The sequence below is a fragment of the Alligator mississippiensis genome, chromosome 2 (genome assembly GCF_030867095.1).
Source record: "Alligator mississippiensis isolate rAllMis1 chromosome 2, rAllMis1, whole genome shotgun sequence".
Taxonomy (NCBI): Eukaryota; Metazoa; Chordata; order Crocodylia; family Alligatoridae; genus Alligator; species Alligator mississippiensis.
The window spans coordinates 301,162,002-301,184,132 of record NC_081825.1 but is presented as its reverse complement, the minus strand read 5'-3'; the positions used below and the strand labels follow the sequence as shown (position 1 = coordinate 301,184,132).

The window sequence follows — 22,131 nt, the reverse complement described above, 5'->3', positions numbered from 1 at the left end:
CACCTGGCACTACAATCACTGATACATTTTATTTCTTCTGCGTGGCTTGACACCAATTAGATGTAGATGTTCAAAGATTTTCTGAATAGGAAACATAGAACGTTTTTTATTCTAACTTGACATTTCTTGATGAAAGCCAGCATGAGAATATTGGCAATTGTAGAAGGGAAGTTGATTTCAAATGCACAGAACAGCATGAAGCTGGGTATCAGCAGGATGAGTAAGTATATGCCACCTTCCCCATACTGGTGCACAGCATTTGGTCATAAAATAATAGACTAAAGCCAATGCCATTGTTGGAAGAGCTTTAGGGTCAAAATCCCAGCTAATGCCAGTCATCTTATCTTCTGATACAAATTGTTCATCTGCCTCATATCCTGCTGGGAAAAGAGTCTTCTGTCATGAGATACACCAAGATACTGTAGGATATGTAAGCTACCTGGAGCCTTTTTTGGGAAGGGTGGCATACAAATCTCATAAAATAAATAGATTTCATTGGCATGCTTCCAATGTCATCTTAGCTTCCAGACTGCACAGAGAAAAAGCTGATGCTACTGTCTTAGCAAAATTAGGCTTTAAATACCTACATTGAAAATAATTCTCCATCTTTTTTTAGATTTTTTGAGAGAGAGAGAGAGAGAGAGAGAGACTTCCTTTTTTTTTTTTTTTAATAAATGTCCAAGACATTTGTTTTAATAAATTGAATTGTCTGGCAATGCTGCAATATAGTTGATAGCAGCAGCAAACAGCCCTTATACCAAAAATGTACCATAAGCAGATGACAAATCTAGAAAAGCTATTGCTGTTTTTAATTTCCTCTGAAAGCCCACTTTAATATATGAAATAAGGGCAAGTACTTGATCACAGCAACTCCAGGCTGACCTGAAACCTGACCTCTCCAGGGATATTACTCTCTCAAAGTGAGGACAATCTTGTCAGCAGCACTGTCTCCGGCAACTCATACATAGTACCTAATGATAAAATCAGACAAGTTTTGGGGTCACAGAATATGCCTGAATTCAGTAACTCTATGACTTTCCATTTCCTCCATTTTTTGGCAAATAGCAAGAAAGAAAATCTTCCTAATTTTTTTTTTTAAACTCAAGGATTAGGAATTAAAAATAAATATTTTTACTTTTGGACTTTTAACTTAGAACCTTGTCTCCAGCATCAAGAAATAGCACTCTGTTTAAAAACGTGTCCTGTTCAGTTTTGCACATGGAGGCAACATTTCTACATGTGCCACTGCTTAGTTTTTAAACTTTAAACAGCTTTAAGGAAGTTTTACTGAGCTTCTGAAGATAAGGTATTTCATAAAACACCTTTTTGCCTAAAATTAGCAGACTTAATTAAATAATTGAGATAAATAACGAAGGTAAAAAAATAGACCCTCATTTTACAGGTGAGAGAACAAACGTTTATTAACAAACTACTTAACATCACAAAGGAAGCTTCTGAAGAGACAGGCACCAGAAATCAGACCCCAGGTCCTAGCCTGGTGCTTCAATCACACAATAAACCCTATTGTACATTTAGAATATACCTTGTGATTTTAGGTAGGTAACAGAGATATGGACATAAAGAAAATTCATAGAAGAGAAAATACTATTAAAGGACTAACTGGTTTATTTAGGAGGAAAAACTAATACGACTGAATGTGCACTTTGGTTATTGACAGAATCCAAGTTAACCATCTACACAATGTGTAGCAGGAAGAATTTTTTTCAATCTACATTTCCAATGTTAAACTGAAGACCACCACTATTTCTTCCATCCATGAAGCTAGAGGTTAGGTTTTATCTTGGGATGAGACAGACAGAGATTACACCGCTTTAGTGGGCAGAGAATAAACACCAAACAAAGCAGACGTGCTTTGTCTGTTATCAGAGGTTATAGCTCTAAGCAACAGAATCAAAATAAAGAGAGATTAAAAACGGAAACTCTTTCAACAGTAAGATACCAGGTTACCAAAGGGAAGGAAAACAGCAGCTGTTATGATGCAACTGTTATATGTGCATGATCCTGTAGTGATACAAGCCAACTAAAATTGCCCCAATTTTGATTCCAGATGAAAAAAAAAAAGCTCCTGAGCAGCAGCATCACCTCTCTACAACACTATGTTTGTCCACAATCATATCTGACTACGAAGAGAAAAAGATGATTAGTCCAAATGATTCTGTGATTTACCTATTTCTGTGCAAATACAGTCTTGTATGTCTGTAAATTGCAAGCCTATCAAGCATTTGGATCTTAACACCAGACATGACCAGTGGTTCTCAACCTTTTCAGAGTCAGGACCCCAGACAACACAGGGCGGAGGTACTTTTCTGAATGTGGAGGCACCCCCAATTGAGAACCACTGTGCTCCACTTACTTCAGTGCTCATCAGCTGAGTGATGCTGCCCCCAGGTAAAGCTGCCCCACAGGCCTGCTGCACAGCTGACCAGGAAGGGCTGTAGCCCATGTGCATGCTGCTCCTCCTCCATCAGAGCTCTTTAAAGGACACGGGAGAGCAAGCTCATGTTCCAGCCTTTCCCAACTCCGGACAGCACCTCTAAAAAGCAGGTACATGGGCAGGTAGAACTGTCCCGCACACCTCTGTTACAGACTTGGCCAGGAGGACTGTGAAGAGACCAGGAAGAGCTGCAGCCCAAACTAGCTCTCCTTAATGCAGAAGGAGCATATGTATGCCACAGCCTTGAACACTGAGCAGTTTTACCTGTCCTCCACAAGCAATACCACCTGCATTACCCGGAAGGGGTCTCGTAGCACCCCAGGTGAGAACCTAGATCAGAGGTGGGCAAAATGCAGCCTGTGGGCTAGATGCGGCCTGCCAGGCCATTCTATCCAGCCTGCGAAGCCCATAAAAAATTTAGAAAATTAATATTCATCTGCTCCTGGCTGCCTGTCATGCGGCCCTTGATGGCTTGCCAAAACTCAGTAAGCAGCCCTCCGCCCAAAATAACTGACCACCCCTGACCTAGACATTATCATCCTGAGGACCAACGCTGCACTGGCAATGGAATGGAAAAGGCTTTCTCTAACTGTGATTTTCCATAAAGCAACAGAAACTCAAAGAAATCAGTAATTAGTAACAAACTGTCCAGCTTAATCTTTACTGAAAACCTGTTAATATTTTTTAGAGGGACAGCACTGAAATAAGCATATGATTTAAAGCAAGTGCAACTGGCTACCTTTTGAGATTTATTTTATAATTCCTGAAATCAGACGGCCACTTGCTTCCTCACAAAGCTAATGGACAGGACTCTAGTTGAGGCTGCAAAACAAGAATTCAGTGCAAGCAATTCACACTTCTCTGACATCTGCTTGTTGGACAAGTAGTCAACTATACTGATCTTCAGCGACTGGCAGACCACTGTGAACACACTGTACTTCGACTGTGGACACAGCTAGCCCGTTTCACACAAAGGCGCCTGGCAATTACAGTCTCTCAAGTGCTATCCCTCAGCAAAAGAGATGTTCAATCTGCCATTTTCATTTTCATTTTCTCTTTTCTCCTCTCGCTTTGGTCTATTTGCTAAGACAGTTTTTACAGAAGTTTTAAAAAGGACTCTCCAAGAGTTTCCTTCTATTTTCTTCACTTTGCTCGGGTTAGTTTCTTGCACATTTTCCATATATTTATATTGTCCCTAGTTCTCTTTTTTGCACCCCAGACTTGGCTTTTGTGCAAAGCCCAAATAAATGGACCTTACACAAGGCCTTGTACACTAATCCTAGTATGGAAACCTGAATCTTCCAACATCAGTCCACGCCATCACAGGTATCCTGCAGCTGTATCTATAGCTCACGCAGTTTTACATGTTCACTGTGTGTCTTTTTGTGAAGGGAGTGGGGCCTGCAGATAACCACAGACCTGCTTGCCATAAACTGGTCCCTGCATCTGCTGTTTGAGAACATATCTTACGTAAAGATAACCCACCTGGCTTCTATTTATAAGGTGCATCACTGAGACTGGATTTCTGAACAATGCTTTTAATGCATGGGAGGGGGAGGGAGGAAGGAGAATAATCAGAAACTAAACTATATGATGCCAACACTGTTGGGTTGAAGGAAGCCCTGCAAAATATCAAAATATTTAGAGAATTCCTAAAGCTCAGTTTCTGTGGACAGTAAGCCTTACAAAGAGGAAAGGGATTATGAGGCATTTCAGGGCAGTCTATGTCAATTGCTCGTAGTTCTCTAAGAGCGTAAGCAGATGTCACCTTTGTGCCATTGTAAAAAAATTTATGGTGGCACAAAGGCCAAGCAAACAGAGGCCCATACCCTCTGTCATGCAACAGTGCCCAACATTTGTGGCCTTGACATAGGTGGCATAAATTTGTGCTGCTATTTCAGGGGTGGGCAAAATCCAGCCCTGCTCACATGACTGCGGCTAGTCTCCATGGAGACCCCAGCTGTGCTGTGATAGCGCAAGGCTGGGGTTGCCACGGAGACCAGCCCCAGCCATGCTGACGGGATGCAACAGCAGGGCAGGGGGCTGCTCTGGGGTCACTGGGATCTTGCGGCGCAGGCAGCTTGGTCAGAGCCAGGGCAGAACTGCAATCTGCAGCCTGCACGCTCTGGGCATGGGCGCGCAGACAGTAGATCACAGCTCTGCCCTGGCTCGGGACCACGCTGTCACCGCTGCAAGGAGCCGGGGCCAGAGCTGCGATCTGCCTCCTGCATATCCCAGCCCGGAGCATGCAGGCTGCAAATCATGGCTCTGCCCTGGCTCCTTGCAGTGGTGACAGCCTGGTCTGAAGCAGGGGCAGAGCCATGATCTGCAGCCTACATGCTGCAGATCCCCCCCATTTTGGGATTCCTTAGGCATGTGTCTATAAATGGGGAAACCCAGGGTTCCCATTTGCAGATAGGCATCCTGATTGTTGTTCTGCAGGATCAGGCCTCAGCTACTCCTGGGAGCAACTGGGCCTGGACCCTACAGGACAATGGGCAACATCTGTTTCGCCCATAAAAGCTGGTCAGCTGTGCCAGGACATATCCCAGCACAGCTGATCAACTTCATTTGGCAAAACCTGTTTACTGTACTGTAATTCACTGAAGCTTTCCTTTAAATTGTATGCCACTGGAATGTGCAAAGCAGCTTTCAGAGACAAATTTACCAATGCTTGTACAGAGCAGAAAGGAAGGGTAGGAAAGGGGCTGCACTGTGTTTACTACAAAGGCCTTTAGCAAAACCCAATCACCAGTGACAGAACCAAACTACACAGCTGACTGCAACATCTTTAATTTCTGTACTACGTTGGGAGATTGTCAGTTATTCCAATCTGCTTCGACAGGTTCCCTACATTTACCAACCAAAACAGTAAGAAAGCAACAAAAAATCCTAGCTGGTCAAACCTAAATCCCACCACCCCTCCAAATGAAGGAAAAGGATCGAAACGCAGGGAACGTTCCATCTATATCAAGATCTTAAATTTACAGATTCAGCTGTTCCTCCAATTTTTATATTGCTTTATCAATCAAGAAAATAATTCCTGTTCAAGTTAAAGAACCTAACAAAGATGCAAGAACATTTTGTTGTGATAATATTTTTCTAAGATGTAACAAATACCTGAGAAATTGTGTCAAAGAAGGTAGAACAAGTGGCTAACTAGTACCATATAACTGAAAGGGCCAACTATGAATCAAGGATGTTTAAGGAACAGAAACCTATATTTAAGCCAGTAGTTTCATTACAATCTCAAAGTTAAGAATAAAGGCTACACTAGGATTAAGAGTGATACTTTTACTGGAAGTCCATAACTCTTAAGAACAATCACAAAACAGTAGCACAGAAGCAGAAAGGGATCTCGGAGTCCTAGCAGACTCCAAGATGGACATGAGTCATCAGTGTGACGAAGTCATCAGCAAAGCTAATGGCACTTTATCGTGCATCAGCAGATGCATGACAAACAGATCCAAGGAGGTGATACTTCCCCTCTATCGGGCGCTGGTCAGACCGCAGTTGGAGTACTGCGTGCAGTTTTGGGCGCCGCACTTCAAGAAGGATGCGGATAACCTGGAGAGGGTCCAGAGAAGGGCCACGCGTATGGTTAAGGGCTTGCAAGCCAAGCCCTACGAGGAGAGACTGGGGCACCTGGACCTCTTCAGCCTCTGGAAGAGAAGGCTGAGAGGTGACCTTGTGGCTGCCTATAAATTCATCATGGGGGTGCAGAAGGGGATTGGTGAGGCTCTACTCACCAAGGCACCCCTGGGGGTCACAAGAAATAATGGCAACAAGCTAGCAGAGAGCAGATTTAGACTGGACATTAGGAAGAACTTCTTCACAGTTAGGGTGGGCAAAATCTGGAACGGGCTCCCAAGGGAAGTAGTGCTCTCCCCTACCCCGGGGGTCTTCAAGAGGAGGTTAGATGGGCATCTGGCTGGGGTCATCTGAACCCAGCACTCTTTCCTGCCTATGCAGGGGGTCGGACTCGATGATCTATCGAGGTCCCTTCTGGCCCTAACATCTATGAATCTATTAATCAGTTTTGTGTCTATAAGAACCACAATGCAGTCAAGACATTGCCTTAAACAAGGGATACAAAGAGAGGTAGCTAGCCTTAAGTCAAACAGAAGGCAGGGCAATGTGATACCTTAGTGACTAACTAGTTCAGACAGGCATGAGCTTCCATAAGTGACAACCTACATCATTGCATGCTATGAATGAACACAATGGGATACAAAGAAATCATTATCTTACCAGTGCTAATGGAAGGGAACCATGTTTTATGCAGGAGTGAGCTGGATCTTCTCTCTTTGAAAAGTGGTCTTAAACTGTCTGGTTCGTCAGCTGCAGGAGTGATAAACATTTTATGCATCTCTGGATTTATGTCTTCAGGAATCATACGTGGGCTTTGCTGGTACAACTGAAGCATTTTATTTTCTGAAATAGCTTTGTAAATGCTCCTTTTATTAGATTGGCTCTGGTTGTAAGTCTGTAAAACAGAGGATGAGCCATTTTTTTTTTTTACCAGGGTTTTACCTCATGCTTTCATTACAGGTAAGAAAACATTTAAGTATGTTTCAAGTACTTTTTATCATTGCTGTACTGAGAGTCCAAGGAATACAGAACCATGAAGGGTTTGCCTTAAACCACAGAAATTCCAACGTTATTTTTGTCCCAAAGTGAGTCATAAAATACACTGACGTATCTTCTGGAACAGAAAGCTAAACCATTACATTTGGTAACATCAAAGTGTTCTGATATTTCATGTTGGTTTGTTGAACCAAATACAAATATAGCATTCTACTTGGTTCGACATTCAAGCATGAAGCCCTGAGCTACCGCGGTGCCTTATGCCTCCATTTTCCTCTGTGGGCTGGGCTCCCCCTCCATATTACACCTCCCATATGACTTGCATCACACACCCTTGCAGCTCACCCAGTTGGAAAACCAGGGTGTGTCATGGGAAATACTGTTCAGCTGGGGAGCCCAGTTTGCAACATGACACAGACTCAGAGGCCAAATTAAAGGCACACAGACTGGCAAACTGAAATCTGAAGGTTTGATTTGGATAAAGAAGAGCCTTTCCATTCAGGCCACTACGTCTTGAAACAGGAATGTTTTGTTTCATTTTTCCAACACTGAAATCAAAACAAAGATTTCAGCAGTGGATTTTTCACATGGAAATGTCCAGTTCTGCAGACGCTATTTTCCATCGGGGGGGGGGGGGGAGTGGGGGGAGAAGTTAAATGAAAAATTTGCAACCAGTTATAATAAAATCATTTCTTGAGTCTATGTGGTTTAAATTAATTCACAAGAAGTAATATGAGAAATAATTCTTAAATATTTTGCTACTGGTTGTGCCACATGGGAGCACACACTCGGATAAGACACTCCAAAGAGACCATTAATTTAGTTATTCAGGAACTGAGGCATCCAAAAATCACTTGCTGCTTTGTTAATTTTCATAAAAGCAGTAAGCCATGAGAATTCTGTCTATACTAGTCTTTTCTCTGAAAAAAGTTACCTGTATTTGCTAATACTGATGCAACTTGAGAAGGTGTAAAACGTACAGAACTTATTAGCAGCCAATCATTTTAATTAACAGATGGCATATGCCTGCTCTGACAAAGCTAGAAATAACAAGCGCCAGCTGCCACCCAGGGTCCTGTCTACCACAAAGCTAACTACAGCTGGGGCTAGCAAAGCTGATCCATGGTACAAAGTTTCTCAAAAACACCAATATAAATTGGGCACTTTGTTGGACAGCAGAATAGCCACTAAGGAGGAAGGTGTTTCTTTCCAAATACCTCATGAGAAGCTCGTTTTAATAGGATGAGACAGAACCATCCTAAATGAGAATCAAATCTTTAACATCTGAATATAGAATCATAGAGTCACAGAAAATGAGGGTATGAAGGGCTCTGAGGAAGTCACATCTAGTCCAAGTTCAAAGCAGGACCAGCCCCAACTAGATCATCCCAGACAAGGCTTTGTCTACCTGGGTCTTAAACATGTCCAAGGATGGAGACTCCACCACCTCTCTGGGAAGCCTGTTCCAGTGTTTTACTACCCACCTGGTGAGAATATTCTTCCTAATATCTAACCTAAACTTCCCATGCTGCAGCTTGAGCCCATTGCTCCTTGTCCTGTCATCTGCCCCCACTGAGAACAGTCCAGCTCCATTCTCTTTGCAGCCCCCCTGCAGGGAGGTGAAAGCTGCTATTTATTCAGTCCCCGCATCAGTCTTCTCTTCTCCAGACTAAATAAACCCAGCTCCCTCAGCCTCTCCTCTTTAGTCACGTCCCCCAATCCCCTATTTTTGTTGCCCTGCACTGGACTCTCCAATTTGTCCACATCCTTTCTGTAGTGGGGGACCCAAACCTGGACACAAGACTCAAGGTATGGCTTCACCAGTGCTGAAGAGAGGGGAAGAATCACTTCCCTCAATCTGCTGGCAACGGTCCTACTAATGTAGCTCAGTATGCCGTTAGCCTTCTTGGCAACAAGGGCACACTGCTGGCTCATATCCAACTTGTTGCCCACTGTCACCCCCAGGTCCTTTTCTGCAGAGCTGCTGCCCAGCCAGTCAGCCCCAGCCTGCACTGGTGCATGGGATTGTTCTGTCCTAAGTGCAGGATTTTGCATTTGTCCTTATTGAATATCTACACCAGAGACATAAATCACACCCTGGATTGGAGTAAAAAAAATAGTATGAAGCAAGACTTAGTTCAGAAAGGTTGAGGCATTTAACGACAGCAGATTTCCACTTGAACAGTTTTCTTCAAAACTCACGCTAAGCATTCATGGCACAAAGGCCCTTGTCTGTCCTATACCCACAGGTGCCAACAAGTCATGTGGCTGTTTCTAGGCCCCCTATGGTTAGGAATTTATTCCTAGCTCTACCACCCATTAGTCAAGTAATTAGTTCAAGTAGCTGACCATGAACAAATTGCAACCTTATGACCCATCTATACAAGCTGCTGGTATTTGCATGTTCTAAAGACTTCGAAGGACACTGCCAAGACAGGACTCTGCTCCTTAGGTTAGCATGCACTATTATATTTCCATATTTCAAGCACTTCTTGAAGAGAATATGCAGTTTCTTGTGTCACATTAAGAAGTTTAGCTTAAGTATTAAATAATAATTTAAATAGCCACAATGGGGATTTTAAAATTATTCTGCTCACCAGAATGGTTGGTATTTCCACAGTTTTCAGTCAATCTGCACTTGCCTGTTTTGTGAAAATGACTGACAAAGGTTGAAAAGCCCTGGAAAAGAATTCACTACAAGAGACTGCTTAACTTACTCGTTCTTCACGGCCTTCCGCCAGGATGACAACAATTCTACCTTGCCGCTTGCGCCCAGTTCGACCCATTCTCTGCACAAGACGAATTGGACTATTCTGAGCATCAAAACAGATTACAAGATCCACTTCTCCAATATCTAAACCTTCTTCTCCTACACACGTGGAAACCAGTGTATTGTAGCCCCCTTCACGAAAACGTCTTACCACCTAAATGAAAATTAAAACATATTTAACAATCTGCATTAGAGTTCTATGTGCACTCTTCGTATCTTTTTGTATTCCACTTAGGTGATAAAATTGTTTCAACCTGCTTAAAAGCTATTAAAGAAAAAAGCACTCTCTCTGAAATAGTCAAGTATTACATTCTAAACTGGTGACCAAATGCAATACATTGGTGGCTACCAGTATTATACCCTTTAATACAAAAGATAAAGCACAAAGCATAGAAAACTTTAGCTTACCCTACCACTACCAAAATTAAGCTCTTAGTTTCATAATTATGTATTTTTGTTATTGTCATAAGCCAGAATGGGGATCTTACATCTTTTGTTCATTCAAGGGGGGGAAAATGACAGCAATTAGGACTGTGCTCAGTTTGTCAAAAGTATGTTTCAATTTTTTTTAAAACGGGCCTTTGTACACACCACAAGATTGGCCTTTAAAGTGGCTTAAATGCCTTTTTGCATTGCTTTAATGGCATTGCTGTTTGCATGTTCAGCAGCGTATTCCACTTTACCAGTGTTGCTGTTTGCACGCTCAGTGGCATATTTTGCTTTGGTACTTTGGTACGTAGCAAGATAAAACACCTCCAAGGTGTTTTAGTTTGCTACCTAACAAAATGCAACAGTGCATGGGGTGCTGGAAGCCCATGCAATCGGGACTTGGCAGGCCCTGTGCAGCTCAAGGGTTGTGAGACCTGGTGGCAGCCCGTGCAGGCAGGCTCCACTGCAGGGAAAAAAAAAAAAAAAAAAAAAAGCAGGGAGCCTGATTTTTTTCTCCCCACCACAGAGCCTGCCTGCCTGAGTTGTATGGGGGCCCGGTGCTTCCCTCTGTGGCTGCGGGGGGGCAGTGCTTCCCTCCTCAGCTGTGGTACCCTCTAACCCAGGTGCTGCCTGGGGGGCCACCCCACACAGCTCAGGTACTGCTCAGCCCACTGGCAGCTTCCCTCCTCCCACCCCCAAAGAGGCAGGTAAGGATCAGGCCCCCAACCTTATGTACACTCCACGGGGGTTTAGTTTGGTTTAATTCTCCCTAAATTGAAGCAGTGTTTTTAAAAGCCTACTGTTTCAATTTAGGGAGAACTAAACCGAACGAAACCCCCATGGCACGTACATGCAGCCCTCGTGGCTGATTTGGTTCTTGTGGGAGTTTTGGGGGGGGGGGGGGGGAGGCTTGTTTTGTTTTTGTTTGTTTGTTTTTTAAATATGGAACATGTCTTCTACATACGTGTTTTTTTCCCCGTGAGGACTACCCTCAGAAAACTGCTCTTCGTTCCACCTATTTCTAATAATTCTAACTTAATAAAAGGCGTAGTACTTCCATGTGTCTGTCCGTAACCCTGGGGGCCAACCATGCACGTGCCCCAGAGAGTGCAGGTGGCAACTGACTGCATGGGCCCCGCCCCCTCAGGCAGGGAGCTGGAGGCGGAGGGAGCCCTTAGGCTTTAAAACTGTATTGACTTGCCCCAGCTCCTGTCCAAGCTGATAGGAGACAGGGGCACCAGCGGGACTGAACAGCCCAGTCCGCCCCACCCCCAGCAATTGCACTCCCTGTCTGCACCATGTGACCCGGCTACATTGCAGGAGTGGGTAGCACGGAGCCGCCGGTAGGGTGTGTGTGCATGGGGTAGGCGTGGGTGTTCATAGGATGAGTCCCACACACACCCCTCACCATACACATACACCTACACTCCCCTTGTACAGCCATACACGCAAACCCCCACATCCACACCCCCTCATACAACCCAGGCCCCTTCCCCCCACAGTCCCCCACAAACCTCATACCCACCCACACCCCACATGCTCCCTCACCCCAGTCTCCCCATAAGCCTATACCCACCCCCCACAATATACAAGAGTAAACCTTCATTTTAAGCTGTTGTGCAATCACCTCTATGTACACTGCACAAATGCATGTAAATCGGGACAAAAATATGTTTTGAAATCAGATTAATTAATGCTGTAGATGTTTCCTTTTCAAAATATAATTTGGTACTTTCCTGCTTCCAAGAGGGCACAACCCCTTGCTGAAAGGAGTACTTCCAGGGGCAAGGGGATAGACTTCTATCCCTCTGCCCGGTGGCAAAGGTCAGGGGTTAGGACTTCCAGTCACAAGATGGCGACCAGGGGGTGGGGCACCTGCCAACGGGCAGAGCTACCCATGCGGCGTTCGACAGCTTGCCAAAACTGGGTAAGTGGCCCTACACCCAAAATAATTGCCCGGACCTGGTTTACATGGCCGGCCCCAAACAGCAAGTGGTGGGGGCATGTAAGTTCTCCCTGAAACACTGTCATTCATGATGGGCGATTGGCTAGTTTACAATAAAACTTGGAAACTCACAGACTTTACAGTGCATGTTACATTATCATGTCATATGCCCTATACCCATATTCTAAATCTAAAATAAACCCAATGACCTCTTTACCTCAAGTTGTTCCTTGTGTGTGAAGCCCTTTGTGTTCTTTCCTGTTGAGTGACCAAGAAAGGTCATGACTCTAATAGCCGGCTGATGCTGGGAAAGCATTTCTGCAATTTCTTGGACACTATCTCGAAATGAGGAGAAGATCATAACTCTGGTATCAGTAGGTTTGTTTTCAGATACGCTTTGGTCTGCTAAACACAAAAATAAGCACAGCTAAAAAGCACTTTACACACAAACAATATGTTTAAAAAAATAAGATGCAGGGACAAATCGTTCCATGAATCTTATACGCACAATCCCTGTCCGCTTCAATAAAGACAGAAAGATCATGAGCAAATGCATTGCATTTTGGTTTCTAACTTACACATTGCACCCACCACATTTGTTTTAGGTGCCCAAGCAAGAATCCAAGCAGAGGAACCCAAATGAGCATGAGATTAACAAAAGTGACAAGTGAGAATTCCTCTACCCCTCATTTAACCATATCTCATTACAATCCAGAGTAGGCAGTCATCCGGGATATTATGTAATAATTAGCAATAACATAGCTAGAGTAAAACTTCTCTCACAAGACTACAGTTACTTCAGTTCTACAGGTATTATTATTACTATGCTAAGCACAGAGCATTTTTATGTAAAATGGGAAAAGGATAAATTTGTACTTTACTGACAAAGAATTCTTTTGTCACAAATTCAAGGCTACAAAGTTAGAAAGTTCTATAAAAGTAAAAACACTGTAAGTATCATTTACTAGCCCAAAAATTTCATCCTGACTTTAGATAGGCGCAAGAGTGCACACACAGATGCATACAAGGTTTCTTAGTAAATAGTTCTGTAGTATAAATCTGCATTGCATTTTTCAGGTTAAAAAAAACCCCCAAACAAACCAGCAACAGTCCTTTTTCTCAGTGTGAGATGACATAGTAGACAGTTCCCTTCCCTGATGAATTCCCTATTTGTAGACAAAAACCATCCATCTATCCATCCATCCAGGTTTGGGGGGTTTGTTTGTTTTTTGGGGGGGGAGTTTGGGGGTTGGTTTGCAATCCTTATTTCCAGGATTCCTCCAATTGCTCTTGTTCACAATTCCAATACTAAGAAGCTGCATTTTCATTTTCAAATGTTTAACTTATGTTTACAAAATCAGTACAAATGAAGTCCTGAAAAGAAAGAGACCATTTGGTTTCATAATTTCTTTATACTGCAAACTATGATTATTCTGAGGAATCCTCAAATTACGACCAGAAAAAACAATCACTTTTTAAAAACAGTCACTTTTATAATTAACTTTATATGGTCAAAACCTTTAACTTTATCTAAGTGCTATTTTCTCTTAAGCATCAATTATATTCTAACAAAAATGTCTGCATTACTTCACACAAATATATACATTGCATATGCTAGTTGACTTTCACCTTTTTACTGAATCTTATCTGTTGTATCTTTAAATTCCATAGTGAAGAGTAAGATTTCTTTCCCCCTATAAACTTATATTTTCAGGCAGATAGCTTTCTCAATTCCCTCTCCCCAGCCATGTAACAAACCCTGAACTTAATTAAAACCAATCAACTCGTCCATCCAGATACAAAATTAACTTAAAAAAAAATACTTGGATAAATCAATTTAAAATGTGACAAAGAAACAGAAAAGACAGACTTATGTACAGATTAGTTATAAAACAAACCCTTGGACATGTAATATTCTCAAAGCAATACAAAGCAATTGTCATTGTTACTGAATACGTACAAGCCATACAGAAAGACAGCAAGGATTCACATTTTAAAACGTTTCCTAACCATCATTGGCAAGATTTTCCTTTTAAAGAAAACACAGCATCAAATGACATTCAGGTAAAGGCGTGTGGGATCTGATGCACAATCCACACAATTGTGCTTCACCTGCATGGTAGGAGGCATGATTGTGCATCAGATCCCACCAAGCCTTATTGCTAGTACAGGGGGTCCCCGGGATCACAACCCCAGGCTTCCCCTGCACCAGCAAGTAGCAAGATCCTGCAGCTGGATGCCCTCACAGCTGAAGGGGCTCCTAGTCATGGGGGCACACCATGAATCCCTGCAGCTGGGAGCCCACAGCTGATATGGGCTTCCAGCCACAGGGGTGCACCAGGCATCCCACAGCTAAGAGTCCTATCAACTAACATGGGTTCCCATCTCCAGGGGTGCTCCAGGTGTCCCTGCAGCTTGAAGTCTGCAGCTGACACAGGCTTCCAGCCACAGGGATGAGTGCCCCCACAGCTGGGAGCCCAATCAGCAGACAGGACTCCTACCCATGGGGACTCATGCTCCTGTAGCTGGAAGCCTGCATCAGCTGTGGCCTCCTAAGCTCAGGGATGCACATGAGCCCCTGACTGGGAGCCTGGAACAGCTGACATGGCATGATAGAAATGAGCCACAAAGTTATTACACATATTTAGTGGAATAACTTTGCGTCTTATTCCTCCTTTTGTCACGCCATTAATTGACTGAACATGTAGCAGGGTTACAACTAAAGCTGTGATTAAATTGTTTAATCATGTCTTAAGTGTAATGTGTGGCAGAGGCCTCAGACACGCAGTGAGAAACAGATTCTACAGCACATTCTGAGGCCACCGAATCCTGGGACACAAGTGGTTAGAGTAACATAACACTTTATGTTAAACTCAAATTCGAATCATAGACAGCTAACTGAATAAGGTTCCCACGCATGATGGCAACTTACTTTTTAGGCACACATTTTTCCAAGTGGAAGAAACAGAGAACAAAACATCCAAACTTCAATACATCAGGGATTTAATAACAAAAAAAAATGCCATTGGTTTATATTCACAGACAAAGGTCACTTTTTGGACCCTCTCTAGAACTTACCTGAATTCCCCTTCCAGGATTTGAAGTGTTCTACAACAACTTCTTCTAATTTCTTTAATTTGGGATGACTGTAGATGAATTTTCTTTTATTTTCAGGACCTGCAAACCAAGTGTGGTGTTTAAACAAGAAAAAATAAGGTTCTTACTCATTGTGTTATCAGTCATAGATAAAGGCTCTGTGTACTATGTCTTCTCCCATTCACATTTCTCCCCTCCACGTCTGAGATATAGTCATTCCCACCTTTCTCATTCCAATCATCATAGCCATCTAACATCTACACCTAAGCAAATTCATTACTGATGTGGATGCTTGTCAAAGCCAGGTTTTACTTCTTTTGGGGTCAAATCAACAAACCAGCCGACGATATTTTAAATAGTAAATTCTAATTCCAATTCAAAGGTTCAGAGACAGAAAAATGTGAAGTGAAGGAAGATGGAACTGCTAAAATAGAACAAAAAATCCTAGCTTTACCTCAAAATGGAAAACTAAGCAAAACAGCACTTTAAATAATTGTGCTGGTATTTTACAGTATCTATGGGATCATCCAGAACTGAACAGTACATTGTTTCACTGTATTAGAGTTTTCATGGGAAAAGATAGCTTTCAAGACAAAATGAATAATAAAGCAGATGTGCTGATTTTAAAAAGGTAAACGCTGACCTGTTCTGCAATTGTAGAGACTTCCATTTGCTGAAGTCAGAGCTGTGTTTGCAAACATGTTCTCGAGTTGCTGATACAGATTCATAAAGTCCTCGTTGCGGCTAAGTTCATTCCTTGTACGCACCTTGTCTTTTTAAACAGATAAAAACAAATACATTCACTCCAGAGACTGAATATAGAAAAAATGGGATTTTTGGCATGCAGACTTCAATGGAAAATAACAGCTCCTTAACTGAAGTATGAAACCAGGTTTCAGAAGCAGCTAAGGTTAGGATAAGATTGCCTACCAAACATTAATCTCTGTTGTAACGTGCTCCCCAAAATTTAAACATACCTAACTCTTGTTAAACAAACTGAAAAATATTACTAACAAAGGAGTCCTAACTTCAGCTAGTCTGCCTTAAGAAATTATCCATTGTCTGAAGATGCCTTCAGTGCTCATTCAAGGGAAACTATTTAACAAAAACACTACACTCTAGTAGCTAAGCAGGAAAATCCTCAGTATTAAGTTTCATAAAAATACTGAAAAAGGAGGTTTAGCCTGCTTATACTAACAGCTGAACTGTTATCGTGCCAAATGGCCTGCACTCAAATCTCCTGAACCAAAGGAATCAGAGGGAACATGTAAATAACATTTCTAAGTCCTGTTCAAGAAAAAGGCGTCTGTCCAGGACACTGAATCTTATCTAAAGAGGACACAGACCTGCAGAAAATGAATGTTCTCCTTGGTAGCAAAGGGAAATAGTCAGCATATGTAATTGGACTGAAATCTGAGACCTTTGTGCCATCGCATGAAAACACTTTAAAGACTCTTTCCCCTCCGCAGACAAACGAGGCTTTGGTCCTGAATACAGAAAAAGCTTTGCCACATGAACTAATAGCTTTCAACTCCAGTAACCTGATGTGAAGCTTTTGCTTGCTAGAGGCTCCACAAACTTTGAAAAAAGGCTGGAGAATAAGGAAAATGTCACAGCCCAGCATCCAAAAATATTCCCATACATAGAGGAGGCAGAAAAGAACTCCCTTATTACCTTCTCCTTCCACGTTAAATGATCAGACACAGAAGCACCGCAAGTTGATGACTAGCTTTGTTAACTGATTTTTGGGAGGCCATAAATGTAGCCTAAATAAACTAATTCCCCAGTTACACTGTTAAGTAGCCTGTCTGCAGACAAAAACGTTTCGATGCAAACAATAAAAGAATGCCCTGATATCCAACACGGGGAGGTCAGAATAGCAGATATTCCCTCCTCCCTTCCTTATAGGGTCAGGGGGTGTTTGATCCCGCAGAGAGCTATTATAAAGACATATTTTTCACAGGTAGCAATTTTCATCTTCTCTTTATCCTAGGAGTGACACCAGTGATTTCAAGCAATGGACTGTCACTGTCCTCATGCACAAGTTCTGGTAGATTTAACAACACAAGAACACTTTGGAGGCACATAAGCTAACAGAAGATGCCTGCTGGACCCAAACAGAAGACAGGCAAAGAAAGGGTGGTGGAGTAGTTAAAGTGCTAGCCTTGGACTTGGGGTTCAGGTCCTTGGTCCATCACAAAACACTGTGTTCAACCCCAGTGAGTCACTTAGGCCCAGGCCCACATAAATACTTACCTTGAATTTAGGTGCCTCTGTCCATGAATTTGACCCACATCACTAAAAGTTAAGTTTTCATCAGGGAAGTCCCTGGGCACCCCTAAGTTCTGTTACTGCCGCTCAAAAGTGCTGCCATCTTAGCAGAGCCCAGTAGCTCAGGGCCACCCTCACACCTAAGCCCATTCGGATTCTCCAGCTAGCAGGGTGCGCTGATTTAAATTGTCAACTGCAAAGCCTTGATTTAAATAACTGATTTACAATCACCTTTGTGATGTGTATTTCAGTTATTTTTCTAAAAAAAGTGGCCTCATTGGCTGACAAACGTTACATTTACCACTAAATACAGACTTTACACTAGATGTGGTACCTCTTTTGGGCCGCATGCTGCCATCCGCTTCTTCCGTAGTAGCCAAGTTTAAAGATTTACCCGGGAAGCACGAGATCTGGGTTAAATGCCCTCCTTAACATCAAGCCATTCAAACCCACATATCCCACCTTCCAGGGGAGTGACATAAGCACCAGGCTAACGATGTGCCCATGTGCATAGAGACAGGAGGTCCATGGGGTCAGTGTTGGAAAACAAGAGAGCAGGACACAGGGTACTCATCTCTGAGGGGGAGACCAGGATTCTGGTTCAAGTTTGTTCCTGCTTCTTATTTGGGACTGCATCTTTCCCACCTTCCTCTGACCCAGTCATACATATGTGCACATATTTGCTTTCCTCATTAGACTACTTTTTTATCTACAAATTATTCTGAAAAGCTAAGTGGATATTTTCAGGCTATTTTCATCCAAACACAAGCAGCAACGAAAATGCAACACATTGGTTGGAAATATAATTGGTAAATCATCCTGACCTAGTTAGTTCTAAAACTGGGTATTAAACATGACACTAAGTTAAATGGGAACATAAACTGGGAAACAAAGGGAAATACTTCACCTTTTGATCCATCCATAATTCCACAGAGAAACATATATAATGACCGTGTGCCCATTTGTTGCAATAACTCATAACCATGATACAAAGTAATGCAAAGAGCAAAATCTCCTTCAATTGTGCCTGGCTGTATCCCCTGAGAAATGAAAAAACACCAAATTAAAAGGGTCAATGAGCAGCTAGAATCATATTGCAATCTTTCGTGCCAAGAACCAGATTAACTTCCTAAAAATGAAACTGTGGAAGCAAACAATGATCAACAGGTGATCTGTTTATTAGAAACCTCAGACACTAATAAGTTTTTAATGATCAATAAAGGTAACCTTTTCCTCTAAGAGTCATAAAAGAATTCTGGTAAAGGATCCAACTGGGAACATTCAGTAAAAATATTTTCAAAATCCATGATATTGCATTAGTTAACCTTTGGGAAACGTTAACCATTTTGCCTTATCTACAGCCCAGCATCTGGGACTTGCTTGTTGCACTGTTTGGTAAATTTAGCAGTATGCAAGATTTCCTTCACATCTACCCCAGCTACAAATCTCAACTTTAGAAAGGTATCTGATTACTGTAAACTGACTTCTGTTGTTCCTTTTAAGACACCCACAAATATTCAGATACAAGCTATTACTTACGAGTTTGGGTAGAACCATAAATGGACTGTACTTCTTAGTGTAACTTACCTCTTTCTGGATACTACAAAGGCCAAAGCACCCATGATCACTAAAAGCCCCATAACCATTTACAGAAAAGTAGGGGCATTTGTTCCATTTTGAGGTCTATATATAAAACTGAGCAGTTACATCCTTTTCAATTTCTTATACAGAGTCGACAAGATAAACTATTCTTCACTCTCTTTTCCCCCCTTAAAAAAAACCTGTGGTAGTTGCAACAGTTGAGAAACAAGTTAGCACATTTATCCTAGAATTGCATTTCAATGATGATTTCTAGGTATAGTTTGTAAAATAGTAAGAACCTCTGATTTGGGAGTTTTATTTACCACAGGGCAACAAACTCAGTCAGCATAATTATAATAAAAAATAACTTTTACCATATTCCGTGATGGCAGTTTTTTCCTGAATTGGTTTCTTGCTAGAATTATCTGGTATTTTGTAAGGCTGGGAATAGCACACTGTGCCAAAACCTTAATTCTAATCAAGCGGTCAGCAAATGTTTCCAATACCTGCAGGAAAAAACAAAATGCATGTGAAATTTTAAAGATGAGAAATATTATTCCATTACAAAACCACCATTTGTTTGTGTATGAGTACATTAGCTTAATGAACAGCCATCTGCCGAGATAACAGATAAAAATAGAATGTGATTGACCTTCTTATGCTGACAGTTTTGTAAGATAGGATTCTCTTTGCAATAGAAATTATTTGATGATTAAATTCATTCCAGAATAATAAATAGGGTTACAGGTGGGCATTTGTTGTTTTGCCAAATGCCCACCTGCAACCCTATTAAATCCAACTACAACGTTCCCCATTACCAGTTTATAAGGGTCTTCTGGGCAAAGTAATTATTTTTTTAAATGTAGTTCTGTTCTTACTCATTATGTATACCTCTGTTCCACTTCAGCGGAATAAGGGAAGTGACATGGACTAATTCATTTAAATCCTGCTTTTCTTTGCCAAGGGGTTCGGGGTTCCCCCCCCACACACACACACTTTGCTGTGTACAAGCTTTAAATTAATGGAGTAAATCAGATTTTCTCTAAGCATGTGACTTCCAGATGGCCATCCCACTTGGCTACTAGTATTAAAAACAATATAGCACTCCACATCATCGTCACAGTTTCTTTATAGATGTCTTGGCCTTAATTTGACAAGAGCCCAATATCTTGTGTACAATGTTCATAATGTTTACCATCAGTTCAGCTAACCTGCTGTTGAAAGTTCACAGAGTCTGTATTACTGTAGCTCCTTCTTCTACTTACAAGCTTCCTGCAGGGTCATAGGAGCCAAAGGCTGGGAAAGAAATATTAATCACAACCTAAACTCCTCTGCAGAGATTTTCCAACTCCAGCTGCAAGTCCCAAGGAATCACCAATGGGAAGTGCAGTTTGAAAGAGTAAAGAAAGACTGTGTATTGTCTTGCATACTACATGCCCAGAATAAGCAGCCCACCTTGCTTTCGGAAGGCAGAAGGTAGAAATTAGATTAGAAAGTTAGATGTAGAAAAAAAGAGGTTTCCACAGTTTTGATCAAGAGTGCTGTATGAAGCAGCTCGCTCACCAACTCAGCTAGCTCGCTGACTGCCTAAGGCAAAAACTGTCATGTTATATAGTTTTGAAAGTGTTATATAGCAAATTAACAGAGACTGTCTGAGCTGGGTCAAACCTGCTGTTTGCTGGCCCAGAGAGAAGCAGCAGCCGTTGCAGCATAGCATCTCCGTATTTCTATTCCAGAGAAGAAAATCAGCTTCCCTGCTTAAGACATGCACCCCAATTTTGGAAAGCTGCTGGGGTGCCTATACACATGTTCAGGGTTGGGGACGGGCGTTTTAATTAGAGCAGTTCCTGAAGAGCCACTCTAATTGAAACACTGCAGTGTCACATGCATTAAGCCCCTGTGCATTTAAAAATGGCCGCAGGATACTTTAACTAAAGCTCATTCGAGGAGCTTTCATTAAAGCACCCCAGTGGCCTTTTTTAAACCCACAGTGACCTATACGCATGACACTGCAGCGATGCTACAGCGCTCAAATTACTATGTGGAGCAGAACAGATTCATCGAGTCTGCTCCAACGCGTTCTAATTCAAATGCATTGGAGCACGTGTATAGGCACCCCTGATTTTTGGGAAAAGCATATATGTGGGATGAGAGTAAATACATTAGGTTGGAGTTTCAGAGGAATAAATCTCTGTAGGCTTTGCTGGGTGGATCTCGAAGAGTTAAATCAGGAAATCCTCCTGAAGAGGGTGAAGGTTGTAGGATTGTTTCAGGATGTAACAGCTAGAGACAACAAACTTGTCTGAAGATTGGTTATTTAACTGCTTGCTACCAAGTTCCATGTAGTTATAAAAAAAAAAAAATCTTTTTTTTTTATTTTTAAAACAACAGAAGTAAATCTGAAAAAACTCATTTAATAGCTTGTCTGTAAAGCAGTCAGTCTAGATAACATTTCTTTTGGAGCAAGGAATGATTGGCTGGTTTGAGGAACTAATCACTTAAGATTAACTGTACCCTCTTTAAAAATATACATACACACTCATTAGGTAGGCAGGCTGTCTATTTCCCATTGTCCTTAGTTACCCTTTTCAACACATTTAAGATCATTCTGTTTCAAAATGGCTGACTGAAATAGCATGCAGCTTGCAAATGAGGTTTTAGTAGCGTGTTATATGAAGGCAGTAAATACTTCCCAATTAGAAAGACCAGGTCTCTCCTCCTCATCATCTGTTTCCAACTAATCAACCCCCAAGTTCCCACAGAAATTCTTGCTACTAATCCTCTTGTACTTAACACCTTGTACTACTGACCTTGTACTTTTATCCTAGTCTTATTTTTCAGTCCTTTATTTCAGTCCTCAAGTCATACAGTACTTTTTTGCATAACAACCTGATCCTCCTGCGTGCAGGATGCTTCCTAGTTTTGTATCTAGCACATGCCGAGGCTGAGCTTTGTCACCAGCACATTTCATCAGTAAGCTTCCACTCTCTTCATTAA

The 22,131-nt window shown here is 42.0% G+C and overlaps 1 protein-coding gene across 4 annotated transcripts in view; it reads right to left on the bottom strand.

The window, feature by feature from the left end:
• FANCM (FA complementation group M) overlaps window positions 1-22,131 on the bottom strand; it is a 98,531-nt gene that overhangs the window by 45,848 nt on the left and 30,552 nt on the right. For 3 of the 4 annotated variants that reach the window (XM_059723420.1, XM_059723419.1, XM_019495887.2), the window contains exons 5-11: window positions 19,509-19,640; window positions 18,461-18,593; window positions 15,926-16,054; window positions 15,265-15,363; window positions 12,404-12,591; window positions 9,760-9,966; window positions 6,707-6,941 (exon numbers count right to left, since the gene is read on the bottom strand). In XM_059723420.1, coding sequence (XP_059579403.1) covers window positions 6,707-6,941; window positions 9,760-9,966; window positions 12,404-12,591; window positions 15,265-15,363; window positions 15,926-16,054; window positions 18,461-18,593; window positions 19,509-19,640 — 1,123 coding nt within the window. The remainder of the gene's footprint in view (window positions 1-6,706; window positions 6,942-9,759; window positions 9,967-12,403; window positions 12,592-15,264; window positions 15,364-15,925; window positions 16,055-18,460; window positions 18,594-19,508; window positions 19,641-22,131) is intronic. The other variant, XM_014601312.3, reaches the window with a different exon arrangement.